This window comes from Stegostoma tigrinum, chromosome 20, assembly GCF_030684315.1.
Source record: "Stegostoma tigrinum isolate sSteTig4 chromosome 20, sSteTig4.hap1, whole genome shotgun sequence".
Classification (NCBI taxonomy): Eukaryota; Metazoa; Chordata; class Chondrichthyes; order Orectolobiformes; family Stegostomatidae; genus Stegostoma; species Stegostoma tigrinum.
Window position 1 is genome coordinate 39,680,166 of NC_081373.1, and position 20,069 is coordinate 39,700,234.

At 38.5% G+C, this 20,069-nt stretch overlaps 1 protein-coding gene across 1 annotated transcript in view; it reads left to right on the plus strand.

Moving 5' to 3' along the window:
• LOC125461780 (adhesion G protein-coupled receptor A3) overlaps window positions 1-20,069 on the plus strand; it is a 470,817-nt gene that overhangs the window by 431,677 nt on the left and 19,071 nt on the right. Inside the window, exon 17 of the mRNA XM_048550975.2 lies at window positions 10,235-10,380. Within this exon, the coding sequence (XP_048406932.1) occupies window positions 10,235-10,380 (146 nt within the window). The remainder of the gene's footprint in view (window positions 1-10,234; window positions 10,381-20,069) is intronic.

The following is a 20,069-nucleotide window of genomic DNA, read 5'->3' on the forward strand; positions in this document are numbered from 1 at the left end:
GAAATGACAAAATTGTTAGCATCTTTACCATTTTCATATTTTGCTATGAATTTGTTATTGTGACCCTATCAGATCCAGCAAATGGAGATCTGAATTAATTAAATATAGAAGATAATATCTAGATGTGGTCAATTTTAAATTCTTCTATATTATTAATACTTTTGTTTTTAGAAGCACATAAAATTATTTAATTTAAAATAATATTTTATTGTTTTGAAAAATGAATGTTTAGAAACGCAAGTCCACATGAATTAATCAGATAGCTGGAAGATTTTCAGCATGCGCTGCTACTTAGAAAAATAAATTACTGATATTAGTTGGTGAGTTTAATAAACATAACTAACCATTAGCTGGTACAATAAATCTGCTGTAATGTTAGGTAGCTCTTGGTTTGGATTCACTTCCTATCACCAGGTTTCTGAATCACATCATTTGTAGCCTTGCATCAGTATAAGAAGTGAGAAAAACATAATTGTTCAGTTTCCCTTCAGGCTGAAAAAGCACAAGTGATGTATGTTTCATATCTATTTTTGTCATTGTAATAGAGAATTTTGTTCATTAGTTAGAGTAATTCCTTTGGAAAGTTTGCAAATCTGCTATTCACTGGTGAAGTGCAAAGTGAATTCTATGTATTTCTCACATAGAGACAAATAAATAACACCCCTCTCTTGTATTGCTAATAGCTTATTGCAAAGGGACATTGACAGAATTTTGAGAAGAACTCACTATCCTGGCAGAGGAAGGGAAAATTATATAAACAAAATAATAGACCCCTAGACATGTGGTTTAAGAGTAAATGCAATAAGTATGTTTTAGCAGAAGGTGATGTTTTTCTAATGAATTTTGATTTCTGGTGAAAAAAACTATATTTACCTTCATCAAAAAATGAATGGCGTCTTGCTGGAGGAAATGCTTTCTAAAGCATTCATCCTTCCTGATCTAATTGTCTTGTGTGGACTCTTGGATGTTCTAATCATATAAATGTTGTGGAAAAAATTTGGTATCTTTCAACCTCACAAGTAAAGAAAATGAACTGAATTAATTTTACCCAAATCTGTGACCAATTAAAACAGCCATTAGATCCAAATTGCTCTTAAAAATATGTGGAAATTCTTCATCTCTCATTCAACTTGGTCCTTGATTCCATCCTTGGTATTTTAATTAAGTCATAATGAAGTCAAAACTCTGTTCATAAAGCATTCCAACCTTGTCTTTGACATCATCATTCTTATTCTGTAATTACTGTTTGCTAATGTGAGTTAACCTGCTCCTATGCTATGACCATACATATGCTATGCTATATATCACACAGTAAATGTAATCTTTGTAGAAACTTAATATTAAAGCTTTTAATCAATTTCCATTATTCTGTAGTTTTAACAATCACAGAATTGTCTTGTTGTGTCTCAACTATTTTTCATCCATATCTACATTGCCACATGTGAAATGACAGAGTTGTTAGCATCTTTCCCATTTTCGTAGTTTGCTGTGAATTTGTTATTGTGACCCTATCAGATCCAGCAAGTGGAGATCTAAATTAATTAAATATATAAGGTAATATCTAGAAGTGGTCAATGTTAAATTCCTCTGTACTATTAATTATGATGTTTTTGATTAAGCTTGCATATTGCAGTGATGTGCAGCTTAGGGAACTAAATACAGCCATTGGAGCTCCTGTCAGTTCCTTAAATCACGCAAGGTACAATTCAATTTCCATTCATTTTCTGAACCTTCCGGGTCCAAAGAGAAAGCTTCTTGCTGCTTGGTGAATTTCAGTTTTTTTCAACAAAGAAATTTTACTAATTCTCTAGACCTACGAATATTAGAATCTTATATAGAATCCCGAAATTATAGCAGCTTCAAGCATTTTTTGCCTTCTCTGAAAAGCAGGAACTTGAATTTTTGCACAATGAAGTTTAAGGTGTGGAACATTCTTCTGAACTTTTTTTTGAAAAGCAGAGATGGAATTGCACTGCTGACTTGCCAATCTCCCAACATAATGTCAGTTGGAGGTTGACAAGATGTTCTAAGAAATCTCATGAATAGCTGATTTTCTGCCATTTCTAAGAGATTTTAACCCAAAGTTGTGACAGAATGTCAAAAGGCTCCCAGCAGAAATTCTTGGTGTTTTTCTGTTTTTGGCTTCAAACCATGGGAGTGTTTGGAACCTGTGACTGTTTATACCAAGAATCCTGCTACAGAAGGCCCCAGGAGATAAAGCTAAAACCACAAAAAATGTAGATCAGAAATGCTGAAGGAAATTAGACTGGAAAAAAAGTAGGTATTTGCATGCCTGGCATGCATTAAAACCACCCTTGAGATTCTTAAACATTCATCACTATGCAATCCAATAGTGACAAAATGATCTGATTTTATGATGTTAACCGAGGAATAAATATTGGCTAGGATGCTAGTGATCATTCCTCTGTTTTTTTTTGTGTTTGAAATAGTGCCATGGGAGCTAATCCAACTGGACCTTCGTCCCCATGTGTCAGTGTTAGAGGTTCCTAGTCTCAGATGTAGTCATTGGAAACTGTACTGTCAGTGAGAGTCAGTGCCAGGGAATTTGTGCTCCCAGTTGAGAGTCAGCACAGGAAGTATTAAACCACAGTACCAAATTGACATGCATAATCTGTTTGATAATTATGTTGGTCAGGGGAGATTTTCTTTTAAAGTTTATGATAAAGAGGGAAGGAGCAGGCATTGTAACCCACCCACCCTTCCACATTAGCAAGACAACTTAAGTCTTTGTTGGCTCATTAAGGGTCTATTCCCAGTAAATGTTCCAGTTTTCAGTAAAGTTGCCAATGGCATAGTGGTGGTAGCCCTGTCACAGGGCCAGCTGTTCCAGGGTCAAGTCCCATCTACCCTAGAAGTCCAGGTATTTTCCAATTAACCTGCTGGAAAATGTTACTTTAGATCTCTGAAGCAGTTGGGACTTGAACCCAGGTGTCCTGGTCCAGAGGTAAATACAGCTTTGCTGCACCACAGGAATGCCAGGAAGTCTGTCGTAAAATATCTGAGGAGGTCAATGGAAAACAATTTTCAGCAGCTGCCTGGTATCAGACTAAGTGCATGAAGGCAAGAGTTGTATAATGGAGACAGAAAGTGTCCTAAAAATGTCTATCAATAGCATTTATTCAAGCAAGACTGAACATGGGCCATGGTGTTGTGAGTTCAATTCAGAGAATCAGGAGCAGCCAGAGCATTTTGATTGTAACAAAGACTCATTTTCTGAAATCCCTTGTATAGCTGATGATAATGTATGGCTCTGAAAGCAGGACCCATCAAGAAGAGTGATGAGGCTCGAATAAATGAATTTGAAATGGAGTTACTCAGAAGGATGTGCGTCTTGGACAGTCAAAAGACTGGATTCCTGTGAAAGCTGGTTTTCAAGGGAACTTACTTGAGGTTGTGACATCAAAAAGTTCACATGCTATAGGCAGGTGATGCAAACAAGAGAGGAGTGTTGGGAAAATAAAAGGCACAGCACCCGGAAACCATGCACACGGAATACCTGAATGAAATAGATGTACAATGAAAATGGGGACTGGCCTCTCTGTTGAATAGGCAGTGAGGCCAACAGAGGATAGCACACAGTGGAGAAAGATAATGTGACCAACCATCTGAACAAGTATAGATGAAAGATAAGACAAGCCATTGACCTCCAATTATGTTTGATTGATAAAATAAATAATTCAAATCTGTAGTTTTAAATTTTTGGAAGATGTAGTGAAGGTGTTTAGATTTTAAAAGCTATGTTTCTTTCCCACAATATCTTATTGCCTCATCATATTTTATAACTTTACTTCCCAAAATTGAACAAACTTTTTTTGGATTGAGTTCACTATTTAGGGAACCCTAAAAGCTGATCAGTCTGGATAAACATCGCCAACTTCTTATTTCCATTATCCATAATCATGAAACATTTACCAGCTTTGTTTTCTGACACTCCAAAATCCAACCATATGCTGTATTCACTTAAACAGCTCTAGCTTTTGACTCATTGCATACAATTACTAAAGCATTAAAAGCCTCAACTTTCCCTTTTTATTGTTCTCATAAAAGTTATTCTTTTTCAGCTTCAAAGAGTTAGAGTCACGGTGTTCCATGTTTCAGTTCTGAAAAATGTCTTGGAATGTGACAGGTTCAAATCCTATATTCTCCCTCTACCCCATTCATTGTTGATAATTGAACTGTTTCAACTTTGAGAACCAGATATACGGAGATACAATGAAATAAATCATTGCGACTGTAAATCCACATTCCATTTAACCAAACATTTTCACGTCAAGTAAAATATGGATATCCCATTCTTTTAATCAGGATGTACCATAGCTTACTTTTTTTCTTCCTTTTTGTACATGTATTGATTAAGTAACATATTCTCTTTTCTTCTGAGGGTCCATCCATTTCCAGATTTTTTTTCTATTATTTTTTGTAAATCAATGACTGCAAAACTGCTTTTTGATATCAATCATTTTAGAACAACAAATATAAATGGATCAGATTTTCCAGATGGGGACAGAAACAGGTGTAGACGTTACAACCGGCATGCTTCAACGTTGCTGCAGCACTCTCCCCTGCATATGATCTTGGACCTCCCTGCCACCTCTTGTGCAATTATGTTCCTAATCTTTGGAAAATCCTACTTCTCACAGACTTTTGACAGAGTTGAATTTGCAACTTGAAAGTGAACACATCTCCTGATGCCTGCCTTAAACAGGAGAACCTTCTCATGTTTTTATTTTTTGTCAACAGCAGTTTCAACTCTTAAATACTTCCAATCAACCTGTTGCGCGATGTTATAACACACCTCTGGAGCAGATGGGACTTGAACCCCAGCTTCCTGGCTCAATCATAGGGACATAATCACTATGCTGTAACAGCACTCCCCTCATTTTTTAAATCCTATTTACCTAATCAACCTGTTCAAAGATGTAACTACACACCTGTGGACCAGGTGACTTGAACCCAAGCTTCTGTGGCCCATGGGCATGGACATTTCCTCTGCACCACAAGAGCACTTTCCTTATTTAATATCCTCTGCTCATTATGAGCAATAGCCTTGAATGATTGTTCTGTTTATGGAAATTAATTCCATGGCTGGTCCACCATATACAAAGAACAAAGGGCTACGTTCTCAGGAACAAGCTTGAACACTGAGCTCATTGAAGAAGCAGCTAAACGTGTATGGTAATGAAAGAAATCAAACTGGTTCCATCTGGTAAATTCTATCACCTAAGTGATAAGATAGATCACCTATCCTTGAGAAATTTATTAAAGTCAGAATAAAAAATAAAATAAAAGATTGACTACAGTTTTCCATTACTACTAACTATAATTTCTCAAGAATCATATGTTTCAAAACCCAATTTTTTCAATTTGATCCGGATTTCTTTCATTTGAATAAAACAAGATTGGGTTTACCCTCGTAGCTACTCAGCTTCAGCAATGTCAATGCCAATAAGAACATTTCATGCCTCTTACTTGCCATTTAACTCTTGGTATACAATATCTGCTTTTATATTAGTGTAACCCAGACTATATAACAATCTCCTTATTTCTCCCTTGACACAGGAACTGAATCTGTTGTTTTCAAACATCACTTCATGTCATCAGCTTCAGAGGCAATCAAAATTGATACATAATTGTCATAGTTTAGAACAACCCAGATAGAACTGGACCGCCATGAATAGTAATTCAGCCCTTCCTTTTACCTAGCTCAGAACAAATGTCTTTTGTACATGTACATGTTCTCATTTTAGCTCTTCCCTTCCCTTCCCTTTGTGCAACACTTTTCTGTCCGGTACTTTCAGGTTGATCTTGCCAACTATCAAGAGAAAATGTGGAAAAGATTAACCTGCACGGTTCTGATTGACTTGCCCATGTCAAGTGTCTTTGGATAATATGGTATGCATTACCTATCTGCAGTTGTGATGTAACACCAATTTCAGAGCCACCTGTACAATTGGATCATCTGGCCAAACCATCCAATTCCTTCATGGTTTCCTTATTGCATTTATAAATCTAATAAGTCAAATTCCTTCTTCCCAACAGAAGCTGTCTAGAGCCATTTTTGAACTATTTCATACCTTCTTAATCAACCACCCTTGGTGATAATTTGTACATGATTATCATCCCACTACTGATTTTTATTTTCTGACTTTTTTCTTGTTTCTCACTGTGCTTGCTTTTTCTGGCTGATTTATTCTGTCAGCAGCTGGTCTTTACCCTGACATTGTCCGTTTGCCCAAGTCAAATTTCTGATCCGATGACCTGAATGTTGCTGGCCCAATCAGATAGGGTGAAAGGTGGGAGGGCTGCCAATGGGAGAGCATCAGGAGTAAAACACGACATCTTGCCATCACCACAGCAGTTTGGTCTTTACCACTTGCTGTGACAGAGAGTTCCATAGACATGCCACTCTCTGGATGAAGAAATTTCTCATCAACCCTGTCCTAAATAGCCTACACTGTATCCTTAAACTGAGGCACATGGTTCTGGCCCCCAGTATCATTGGCAACATCCTTCCTATATTTACCCTTCTGTATCCCTGTTAGAATTTTATAGCTTTCTATGAGATACCCCCTCATTCTTCTAAAATCCAGTGAATATAGTTCTAATTCATGCAGTCTCTCTTCATACATCAGTCTTAGCGACCCAGTAATGAGTCTGGTAAACCTTTGTTTGTTGTACTCCCCCCGCAGAGCCAGAGGATCCTTCCTTGGATAAGGCAGCCAAAACCACACACATGCTTCAGGTACAGATTTACCAAGTCCCTATATGATTACAGCAAAACATGCGTGTTCCTATACTCGAATCCTCTACTATAAAAGTCAATATACTGTTTATCTTCATGACCGCCTGCTGCGTCTGTCTACCTATTTTCAGGAACTGGTGTACAAAGACATCAAAGTCTTTCTTTTACCTCTCCAATTTCAGATAATAAATGGCTTTTCTATTTTTGCGATCAAAGTGGGTAACTTCACATTTATCCACATCATACTTCATCTGCCATGCATATGCCCATTCACTGAATTTGTCCCAGTTAGACTGAAGCATCTCTGCATCCGCCCCACAGTTCACACACTTACTCAGCTTCGTGTCATTTGCTAACTTGGAGAAATTATATTTAGTTGCCTCAACCAGATCATTAACATATATTGTGAATAGGTGGGGTCCAAGAACTGATTCCTGCAGTACCCCACAAGTGACTGCCTGCCATTTGGAAAAAGACTGATTTATTCCTACACTTTGTTTCCCGTCTGTCAACCAGTTCTCTATCCTTGTCGCTACAGTACCCCCAATCCAATGTGCTTTAATTTTACGTGCTAATCTCTTTATGGGAACATATCAAAAGCCTTCTGAAACTAAGTAAACAACATCCACAACACTCCCTCATCAACTCTACTAATTACATCCGTAAACTTCCACTAGATTTGTCAAGCATTATTTCTGCTTCAGAAAATCCTGTCCACTATCTACAAGGCACAAGTCAGTAGTGTGATGGAATATGCCCAATTTGCCTGGATGAGTACAGCACAAACAATACTCAAGAAGCTTGATACCATCCAGGACAAAGCAGCCTGTTTGATGGCACTAAATCCACAAGCATCCTCTCCTTCCACCACTGATGCTCAGTAGCAGCAATATGTACTAGCTACCAGATGCAATGCTGAAATTCACCAAAGGTCCTCAGACAGCACCTTCCAAACGTACGACCACTTCCACCTAGAAAGACAAGAGCAGCAGATTTATGGGAACTCTACCACCTTCATGTTCCCCTCCAAGCCACTCAATATCCTGACTTGGAAATATATGTTTTTCCTTCACTGTTGCTGGATCAAAATCCTGGAATTCCCTCCCTAATGGTATTGTGAGTCAATCCACAGCAGGTGGACTGCAGCAGTTCAAGAAGGCAGCTCACCACCACCTTCTCAAGGGCAGCGAGGGATGGGCAACAACTGCTGGCCAGCCAGCGATGCCCACCTCCTACAAATGAAAAAACAATAAAAATTGTATCCTGTCACTGTTTCCTAAGTGCTCCCTTATTAAATCTTTTACAAGGGATGTTAGACAATAGGCATTGTTACAGAAAATAATTTTATAACTTTAATTTTATGTTGATTGTACATAAACAATGCCAGATAAGATCAACAAGTCTGTAATATATTGAATAGAAAAATGCCTGCCAACCTACTATGCTGTTAACGCACCAATCAACCTTCTGCCTGAGTGCCTCTGAAACTGAAAGTGCATCGTGCAATTTGTAGCCGCAATTTTGACAGGTGTACAGAATCTACAAAGCAAGAACAAATCTGTTTTGTCTGTTTGGTAGTTGGGGTAGCCAGGAAGAATATGTATGCAAGTTTCAACATAAGTACATCAAAGTATTTTAGCTGAAAATGATACACTTAGTTTATCAACTTCTGCTGTAACCCAATGACCACGTAAGGATACTAAACTGAACTGTTTGCGAGATAAATCAAACATGTAGACTTTTATACACACAACTCCCTTCACCACCACACTCTGTCCGTTTGAATTATCGCAGTTGCAAACACTTTGCCACATTTGCTAAAATTCCAAACTGTCATCCTGTAAATTCTGGTGTTTATTTTTGCATGTTGACTGCAGAAAGGGATCCTAGCTCCAACTACTAAATGCAGTTTTTCTCTTATGCTGACAAGATTCTGTGAATATAATGCTAATTAAATGCTAGTGTAAAATAGCAAACAGCCCCTGTAAATGCCTGCAAAGACATCAGACCTTGGTTATAATACTGCATCCCTCTCAAAACACACAGTTACTGTCTCCCAAACCAGCTGGCTCTGAAAATGGCCATGCTGTGCAAGCATTTATTCTGAGATCATGCTGGTCACTTCTCTCCAGCCTTCGTACTGCTGGCGTTTCTGGGATCAGTGGGAAGGCACCTCATTCACGTGGAGCTGGCAGGTGGTCAAGTCACTGCAAGTGAGTGCCCATCAAAACCTACTCTCCTGGAAAGTCCAGCAACTGGCCACCATATGTGGGTGGTTCTTTTCCCCTCGATACAGCACCCTTGGCTAGGAAATCAGTAATAGATATTGTTTTTCAAATAGTTCGCTTGCAGCTTTCTGGAGGGTCTGTCTACCTGAATGTTCTGGCTCCCAGACGTAGGTTGAAGAACAGGAGACTCATCATTGGGCTGGTTTTGTAAGGAGTCGGTTGTAGCTCCCTCTCTTTAAAGACAAGTGGGAAATCTCATGGTCTTTCAGTGCCAATCTATTTGGATCCTCGTGTGTTGCTGAGTGTTCTATTGAATTCTCTCCAATATCCAGTAGCTATGAAGAGAGGTTGAGTAGATTAGGATTATTTACATTGGAAAGACAGAGGTTATGTGGGGACCTGATTGAGGTCTACAAAATCATGAGGGGTATAGACAGGGTGGATAGCAAGAAGCTTTTCCCCTGAATTGAGGACTCAATTACTAGAGGTCACAATTTCAAGTTGAGAGGGGAAAAGTTTAAGGGAGATATGCGTGGAAAGTTCTTTATGCAGAGGGTGGTGGGTGCCTGGAACGCATTGCCAGCAGAGGTGGTAGAGCCGGGCACGATAGCGTCATTTAAGATACATGGATGGGCAGGGAGCAGAGGGATACAGATCCTTGGACAATAGGCAACAGGTTTAGGTAGAGGATCTGGATCGGCGCAGGCTTGGAGGGCTGAAGGGCCTGATCCTGTGCTGTAATTTTCTTTGTTCTTTTTTCTTTGTATACAGTGGACCAGCCATGTAACATTGACACTTAGCACTGTTAAAGATATTATGAATGTGTTAAATAATCATTTCAAATGTAATGTATTTAGAATTAAAACCCAAATGGTGGAGGTGGTAAGAAGCTGATATATTTACTGTATGAATTTTATGGATTATGAGAGACTGATCCTAAAAAGATTCCAATATTTGCCAATTTGAATTATACATGGATATTCATTCAGACTGTGCTCTCTAAACAATGTTTAGATATTCAAACTCTGTCATGAGATTTCTCAAAAATAAAAGCCGACAGGAACAGCTTCTCATTCCAATATCCTTTCAGTGTAAAGTGAACAAAGGTTTTATAATGTGCAAGGACACCACAGAGGTTTTATTTGGAGTGACAAAGCCAGCTTTAGCCATTATACCTGTCATAAATATCTACAATGACTTTCTCTCTTTCTGCTTGTATAATGCAGATATCTTTATGTTTTAGGTCGGAATTGTTTTACACTATTCCACCCTGTCTACAATCTTCTGGACTTGTGTCACTGCCAGGAATATTTACAAGCAAGTAACAAGAAAGGTGCCTCAGTACCACGACAATGACCAGCCGCAACACACTCAACAACCAATGCTGAGGTAAGGACCAAGAGCATCATATCCTTTGAAGAAACAACAGCATGTCATTTATATTCATGAGTGCAAATGAAATCAATGGTCAGCTTGAAGTATGAAAAACATCTACTGAGAAAAATTTTGTTCGATATGTATCTGTATGTTCTTACCCCTGCTTTTGTTTACTCCCTTTGCCACATCCATGTAGTCCCTTCCATACTATGCACCAGCCAGAAGGGAAAGCTAAAAAAATGTGGAATTGGCTGTTACTGGTCCGAATGGTTTTGTCTGCTTAAAATGGAACTCTATTTCCAACCAGTGCCAGTCTTCTCCATGTTGGACTAGGCTATCCTTCTGATAACACAATTAGAGAAGTTGCAATGCTATCGGACTATTGTGACTGTTCACCATTTTTAACACAGTGTTGCACAAGGGGAATCGGAACAAAGAACTCTATTCATTTTTGTCAGGGTTATTGGGTAAAGGGTAAGAAAGGCATCCCTATCGACACAGATGCAAGAGTAGTTAGAGGAAAAGGGAAGGGGAGGAGGTCGGACAGGATTGGGGATGTGGAGCAGAAAGGAGAACAAGAGTGTGGAACAAGAACAGGAGAATGGAAGTGAGAGGACTGATGAAAATGGACAAAGGTGAATGATGGCCCAGGAAAGAGAGGCAACAGCAAAGACAAGGAAAATAGGGTGAAGGGGCAATTACATTTATGCAAGACGTGTCTGAGGAAAGCTGCAATATCTTCAGTGGGTGGGCTGGGATGAGGGTAAAGGGACATGGTATTCATGGGACAGGGAATTGACGGCAGAGTTGAGTTAGAAGAGAAATTACAGCCAACAGGAAAATGTAAACCTTTAGGAACTTAATCTGAATGAGTGAAGCACAATGGAGGACTTAATGCTCAGAATTGGAGTGGCCATTTTTCTCACTTGTGAAGGTAGAGGGTGGCTTGCCATTTAACGGAAGAACTGGGAGGAATTGTCTGTCAGCTGGAGTTAAGACATTATTAGTTTTGGTTTTCTTGTTTCTTTGCCTTTCATTCTGCTGTCATACTGCTAGTTCAGGGATCTCAATTCTAACATTGTTAGAAACTTTTCCTAGTCTTTTCTGGTAGGAGCAACTGGAGAGAAAAAAGAAGTGTTCCTTTTTTGCTCTTTGTCAGTCAGCATCTCAGCTGCTACTAGGTCGCAACTTTAGTGTTTATATTGTTTGAAAATCCTTCGAATTTTCACGTTTTGGGAATTTTTGGTGACTGCACTTCATTGCTCCACTTGGAATATGCGTTTGCTGTATCATTTTGCAGTCTTTCCTGTGCCCAGCGAGATTGATTCATGCATTCTTACTGATTAGTTCATTTACATTTTATTTGAATTTTAAAAGCTGAAGTGGATTACAGTCACTAATACTGATTTATGGTCCTGCCAGTTTCTGCTGATATTTTCTGCAATGCCATGAAAGGTTTTCTGTTTGGAGGATGCAGATAAAGATTTGTTCAAGTTACCAGCTGTGCTGTCCACGAACATTACTTTGAGCTCCACTGATTTCAGTTTGTCACATAACAGCAACACAAACAGTGCAAAATATTTTAATGTTAAACATATTTTGTGAAGCTTTAAGCATTGTTATTCGCCCTTTTTCTAATTCGAAGTTAATTTTGATTCCTTTGTACTTTTTAATTTCTCATGTTCATTATTATGGGGGAGTTTTTAAAATCTGTTTTTCTTGGTGTAAAGCAAAATGGATTCCAGTGGAGGATCTCAGGGACAATATATAAACACTCAGATAATGTGTTAGAGTTTTGCTATTGCAGAGGAACTTGCTTGATTATCTCTCATTTACTGAAATTGCTTTGAGAAATTACAGTTGTTATAGGATAAGAAAACTTATATGAAGTTACTCACTAAAATTGTAACTAATATTTGTAACAAAGTACAGACTTATGACAACTCACATAAAGCACAGGACATGGATATTGTACATATGAATTGCTTATTTGAAAGTGGACATTCGTACCTAAGCAGTCTTCTTTCATTATCATACTATCAACTTCCTGGTGGTTATTATTTACCATAAACTCAACTGGACTTATAAAAGAACAATGGCTACAAGAGTCAGTAAGAGGCTAGGAATATATCAGTGAGTAATGCACCACCTGATTCTCTAAAGCCTGCCTACCATTTACAAGGCACAAGTCAGGAGTGTGATGGAATACGCTCCTCATGCCTGGTTGAGTGCAGCTCCAACAACACTCAAGAAGTTTGACATCCACAATAAAGCAGGCTGCTTGATAGGCTGCACATCCAAATTCAGTCCCTCCATCACTAATGCTGAATAGCAGCAATGTGTACTATCTTTGAATTGCACTGCAGTCATTCAACAAGGCCCCTCAGACAGCACCTTCCAACCCATGGTAGTACTGAAGAGAGGGCATGTGAAATATATTGAGTGGCCACCTTCATGTCCATCCCAACTCATTCCCTGTATCATACAGGACAAGTAAGCTACCCATGAGGCTGTCCACCTTTTTTGAGGTTCTTAGCTGTCCAATCAAGTGGCAATTAAGAGTTTCAATCCATCCCCACTGCTTTAAAATGCTGGACAGAACAAGGTAGGCCAGAGACAAGGACTGTTATAAAAATGGCTGTTTTGAAGCAGCAGATCACTGGGGCAAGGGGTGCCATCCAAAATGTAACCTCAACATTTTTATCCTTCCTGAATAACTTGCAAATACCATCTCCTTAGAATCCCTGGCCCCTTCTCACCATAAAGGCTTGGAGCTGACCTCACTTCAGTTGTCATTAATCTTCGTCATAGCGTTGTGTGGGGACGGCATACCACCAAAGGCTTCATTGGGGTAGCATAGCTAAAACAACAGCTGTTGTAATTTCTTACATCATCATACTCTATTTTAAAAATCCCTGGCTGTTTAAAGATTCTCCTTTCTTACAGCTTGTGGGCATCTTTCCAAAACTCAACATGATACAAGGTTCACAAGTGTTTCACTTGTTACAAAACCAATTCTTCACCTGCTCACAAAAATATGTTTCCCTGCCCAAAACAGGACAGAATATGTCAGAGATATGTGATTGCAGGGTTTATGAGAATCTCGGGAAGATAATTCAGGAACTCAAAGAAACCTAACAAATGGTCTCAGGTCTTAGAGAAATTAATCTTGACATGGTCCAAAATCTAACCTTGACAGAGGTTACAGGCCATTTTGAGCCTCTGAAGTTCCTTTAAGTGGAATTCCTGACAGAAAACAACCACATTTATGCACACACAGAATCATCAACCTTCAGAAATGTTAATGTTTTACTTGCCTTGCGTTCAAAGTTTTGAGGAATACTGTTTGTGAAAATTTAAGTGCATGATTTTACAAGAGTGACAAAATGAGGTATATGTCACAATACTGATTATCTGCTTCTGTCACAATATTTTCATGCCTTAGTGTATTATTGTTAGACGAGTTATTGATTGAAATATTCTGATTGAATTGCTGGCAGTAATCTACTCATTTTAAATGACTACTATATTGCAATATTATAGTCAGAAAATTTAGGCCTGCACCTGACAGATTTTCTGAGGAAAAAGAATCAACTCATTTCAATGAAATGTCAATGTTTAGGCCAGTTGGGTTGTTGACAGTATTATTTCTGAAAGAGATCATGTTGAAGCTAGAAGCAGCTTCATCCAGTTTGATGGCATTACTGTGTTTTGGTGAGGAAGAAGCAGTGTGACCAGAGATCCTGACAGAAACAGACGTGTCAACTCTCATTCCCCATCATCTTTGTAATTATGCCTAACTAATTAGTGTAACTTGTACCTGTTACTATCATGCAACTACATCTTGTTGGGTCAGATAAGTGCATCATCTTATTAGGACCTCAATAGTGGCTTATCCTGAACCACTACTAATTACATAAGCCCTCAGATTCATGAAAGTAAGGATTGAGGGCATATGTAGCACAGTGTTAATGTCCCCCTGAGGCAGGGTGTCTGTTCAAGCTGCACAGGTGTGTAATACCATCTCTAAACGGGTTGATTTAAAATAGCTAGAAAGAAGGATTAGTGGCCACACCCAACCTCAAACACAAACCACCAAAGTTTGATACTGCATAGATCACAATGTGATCAGTATGGGATTATTGCATAAATACCTCAAGGAAACAACAATGAAAAGCATACACCTGATCTAGGAGGAAAACCATTTTTGGAAGAAAACTGAGTTTTCCACTTTAAGAGCATGACTACTTTAAGAAGACTGGGACAGACAGTCAACAAGTGAAAGGAGATAAGCAGATAGTCAACTCTGCTGGTGGAAGCTGCACCAGGGAAAGAAGCAGTATTTCGGAAGAAAATCTTAACTTCAGAGCATATAACATGCTCAAGAAAAGCAGTGTGGGCTAGGAAGAGAGTGGTAAAATAAGAAATTGAAGAATTCCTTTAGAAAAAGGATTTACGCAAGAAATTCAGAACTCTGCAATTTAGATTAGACTTTCCTATGGATGATGATGATAAACCTTAAAATAAAAGCACCAGAGACCAGACTGGGAAGATTGGAAGTAAAAAGGAGTACTTACCTTTCAAAATGGGCAACACGGCAATCATGATGAAGGCTCCATAAGACACGGCCATAGTAGGTAAAGCAAGGGCCAGAGTAATGATTTATACAAAGGAAACAAATCAGAAAAATCAGAGTACATTTAAAGTGACAAATGGGCAATTTAATGGTTTTGAAGACAGAATCTAATAGATCTAATGTCCTGCTACAGGACTGCAGAAATTCAATGATTGGTAGCAGAACTGTAAGATTATGGTACGATCAGGTTAGTTATAAATATTGATTTTGGAAAGAAGATTTATTAATTGAGGTTTATTTCAAAAAATGTGCATGGGGACACACATTCTCTTTTAGACCATTAGAGCTGGGAAAGTGTCCATTTCACCTGGAAGAGGCAGAAAGCTTCCATCTTGGCTAGAGAGGGTGGAAACCACCATTTTGATCAGGAAAGAAAGGTGAGAAAGTCTCTCAGTACAGAAATACAATATTGCCATAATGCAGAGTTTAAAACTATTATAGGATATGGAATATTATATGGCAGATGCGTGGGAGTTACCACCACCCCAAATTCCTCTCCAAGCCACACACCATCCTGACTTGCAACTATATTTCCAATCCTCCGTCATACCAGGTCAATTTGTTTGAGTCTTTTGAAGAAGTAACAAAGGAGATTGATGAGGGCAGAGCAGTGGACGTAATCGATATGGATTTCAGCATTCTACAAGGCTCTTCATGGTAGACTGATTAGCAAGGTTACATCACATGGAATACAGGGAGAACTAGCCATTTGGATACAGAACAGAGGGTGGTGGTGAAGGGTTGCTTTTCAGACTGGAGGCCTGTGACAGACAGTGTACCACAAGGATCGGTGCTGGGTCCACTGCTCTTTGTCATTTATATAAATGATATGGATGTGAACGTAGGAGGTATGGTTAGTAAATTTTCAGATGACACTAAAATTGGAGGTATAGTGTACAGCGAAGAAGTTGACCTCACAACAGGATCTTGATCAGATAGGACAATGGGCTGAAGTGTGGCAGGTGGAGTTTAATTCAGATAAATGTGAGGTGCTGCATTTTGGAAAGGCACATCAGGATAGGACTTTATACACTTAATGGTAAGATCCCGGGGGATGTTGCTGAACAAAGAAATCTTGGAGTGCTTTGAAAGTGGAGTCACGGGTAGGCAAGATTGTGAAGAAGTCATTTGGTATGCTTGCCTTTATTGATCAGTACATTAAGTATAGGAGTTGGGAGGTCATGTTGCTGCCATACAGGACATTGGTTAGCCACTTTCGCAATGCTGCATTAAATTCTGATCTTTGTGCAGGAAGGATGTCATGAAATGTGAAAGGGTTCAGAAAAGATTTACAAGGATGTTGCCAGGGTTGGAGGGTTTGAGCTATAGGGGGAAGCTGAATAGGCTGGCATTATTTTCCCTGGAGCGTCAAAGACTGAGGGATAACCTTTTAAATGTTTATAAAATCATGAATGGCATGCATAGGGTGAATAGCCAAGGTCTTTTCCCTGGGGTGGGGGAGTCCAAAACTAGAGGGCACAGGTTTAAGGTGAGAGGGTAAAGATTTCTAAGGGACCTAAGGGGCAACTTTTTCACACAGAGGGTGATACATGTATGAAATGAGATGCCAGATGAAGTGGTGGAGGCTGGTACAATTACAACATTTAAAAGGCATCTGAATGTTATATGCATAGGAAGAACAAATGCTGGCAAAATGAGATTAGATTTATTTAGGATATCTGGGCACGATGGATGAGTTGGACTGAAGGGTCTGTTTCCATGCTTTACAGCTCTGTGACTCTGTGACTCTAAATATTAGAATTATTTGTTCCTACACACTAAGTACTACACCTTCTCCAGGGCAATAAATATTTGCGTAGTCAGCAATGTCTTTCACTCATTGAATGAATAACAAAATATAGCATCATTATAATAGAGTTCTCGCAAACTAAGAAAATCCTGTGACATTACTATTATACAGAGTATGAAAGTTTGAGTAGACTTACTCAAGTTCATTTAATGAGTGTTTGTTTACTGCAAGATGACAATTTTAAAAACCACCTGTATTTATCTATTGTGGAATGATTACATATTTCAGGAAAAGAGAACAAACTGCATTGAGATGCTACAGATTTAAAGTAGCTATATTAAGAGTAAATAATTGCATTAAAAAGAAATGGCATAACAGTCATTATTGTCGTTAAGATTTAATGTCAGAGATGGGCCAAGTAGAAAACATGATCTTGGAAAAATCCATTTTTAAGATGTACAACTGTTTTCAAATTAAATACTGAATCACATGCTGAAAAATTAAATACAATAGTATACTCAGTAGGTCCTACTGTCAATGACATCATAAATTGACAAAATGTAAAAAAAGACACAGACACTTTTGAAGATGTTCTAACATCTTATAATAATTCCTTCAATCTGAGAAGCATTAACCTCCTTGAAATAGCATGAATTCACAGTAGAGTTTGGCATCCAGGAGAATCTGATCGATAATATAATGGCCTCTAAAGATTAATGGAAAACTGTGAATATGGAGCTTTGAATTCATAAGAGAAAGAATTGTTATTGGAATTATTGATGTCTCTCTGTCAGATTTATCACAATTCAATCAAAATTTGACTTTGAAGAAAGCTATTCCAAAAAATTGGAAACAGAAAGCAGAAAAATCCTCAGAAGACAAGGATAACCTTAACGCAGGAGGTCAACAGAACTTGTCCACTTTCTAAGATATAAACACTCTACAGCAGCCCATGTCAAGTCAGTGCAGTAGTCCAAAGAACAGATACCAATGATTAGGTATCAACACTATGGAAATTGAAAGCCTTGCAAGCTGAAAAAATGCCTATTTATGATAAAGTATGCCAAATCTTTAAAACTATATGACACGTCTAGTGTATGTAGGATACAGAGCACAAAAATGTTTATTTGTACAATGGGATTAGTGCATTCAAATTTAAACTTGCAATAAAAATTTACAAGGTTGTTGTCAGTGTTGGGGGATTTGGGTTGTAGGGAGAGGCTGCAGATGCTGGTGTTATTTTCCCTAGAGCATCAAAGGTTGATGGGTGACCTTATATAGGTTTATAAAATCATGAGGGACATAAATAGGGTGAATAGCCAACGTCCTTTCTTAGGTTAGGGGAGTCCAAATCTAGGGAGCACTTATTTAAGTTGAGAGGGAAAGATTTCAAAGGGACCTGAGGGTAGTGTATGTATGAAATGAGCTGCCAGAGAAAGTAATGGAGACTGGTACAATTACAACATTTAAAAGGCATCTGGATCGGTATGTGAATAAGAGGTTTAGAGGGATACAGGCCAAACTCTGGCAAATGGGACTCAATTTATGTAGGGTATCAGGTAAGCATGGACAAGTTGCACCAAAGTGTCTGTTTGTGCTGTACAGCTCAATGACTCTAAATCTTCTCCTTTAGAAAAGACATCTGCATTCGACAATATACAGAGCAACTGTCTTCCATGATGGACATGCATTAAATTAAAGTTCATCCAGACTCAGTTAAGAGATAATACCTGAGGTAGCATAAATTATTTCCTTTATGATGGACACTTAGGAGATTGAAGGTCCCCCAAATGAATTACTGGTTTTAGCAGGAATGGCATCATCTGCAAAGGACAGCTAAGAGATAAAAGATCTGCAAACAGGGAAAAAGGATTTACAGATGGTCAACGGTCCTCAAGGAAAAGGCTACAAATGTGCCAACTCCAAAGACAATGTGTTCTGGAAGAATTGTAAAAGCTCTACAAACCCCTCTTCTTTAAACAACTGAGGTCTCAGCAGTGATCTCTATGGCACTGCACTTGTCACATCTTGCCACCCATTTTTCCCGTGATGCATGTGCACCCACTCTGTATTTCTTGTTAGTCGATCTTCGATCCACCCTGATACATTACCTCTTGCACTATGAACTCTTATGCATCACATATGTTGCAATGCATTCTGAAGGAGATAAAAATTAGGTGAAGTTGCCCAACAGTTTTACAAAAGCTGCTAAATTGAGAAAGCCCTGACTTATAATCTTCTGTAAGAGAAAGTAATTACATGGACTTGCAATTTAATCAACATTTGCTGAGTCATATTAATAGGGAAAACATAAATAAAAACCTGAAGGGCTTTACTCAGTATGTTTTCAGTATTTGATGCTTGTGAGGTCTTGCACAAATTGGCTGTCACAGTTATGACAGTTCAATTTTTAAGAAATGATTCAAGATCTTTATGAATTTTTTTGTCATTTTTGTTAATTCATTCATAGATATGAGCATTATTGGTGCAAGTAAGATTTATTGCTCGTTCCTAATTATTCTTGCGAAGGTGATGCTGAGTTGTCTTTTTGAACTGCTGCTGTCTGTGTGGTGCAGGCACACTCAAAGTGCTGGAAGGAAGGGTGTTCCAGCATTTCAACACAGGGTTACAGAAGGAAGTTTGTACATTTTAAAGCCCGGATGGTGTGAACTTTGACAGGATCTTATAGGTGATGCTCATTCGTGTCCTTCAAAGTGTTAGAGATCATGGGTTTGCTGATGCTCTCAAAAAAAGCTTGGCAAGTTGCTCGAAAAGTGTGCTCATGGTGGAGGAAGTGAATATTTAAGGTGGTAGATAGGGTGCTGATCAAGTTAACTGCTTTATCGTGGTGGTCTGAAATATCTTGAGGATGTGAATGGCTCGTGAGCATCGTCTGCAGGATGGGATACTGGTAAAACATTTACTGTAAACTGATTCCAGTTTGCTATTTTAAAACGAGTTAATGATTTTATTTATTGAAATGCCTCAGCAGAAAATTATCTTTTACTGGAAAGGGTTAAGTAACTTTCTTATTTAAGAAAGTCACCTTAGAAGAAATAGTGATGGCTACTGCTGATCACTATCAACTGAATAGCAGGAAGCTAACTTAAGGTGTGCATGTGAAATCTAAATGACAATCCACGTCCCTGCAACTAGCACATTATCAGTACCTACATTAAATATTTTTGCGCTTATGCTGGCCTAAAGAACTTTTATATGTTACTAATGTTTATTTTTCTTCCACACATTTGTATTTTCAACAACTGAGCAAGGTCATCACTTCCCTAAAAGTGGCTCTTTCACACCCAACTCTAG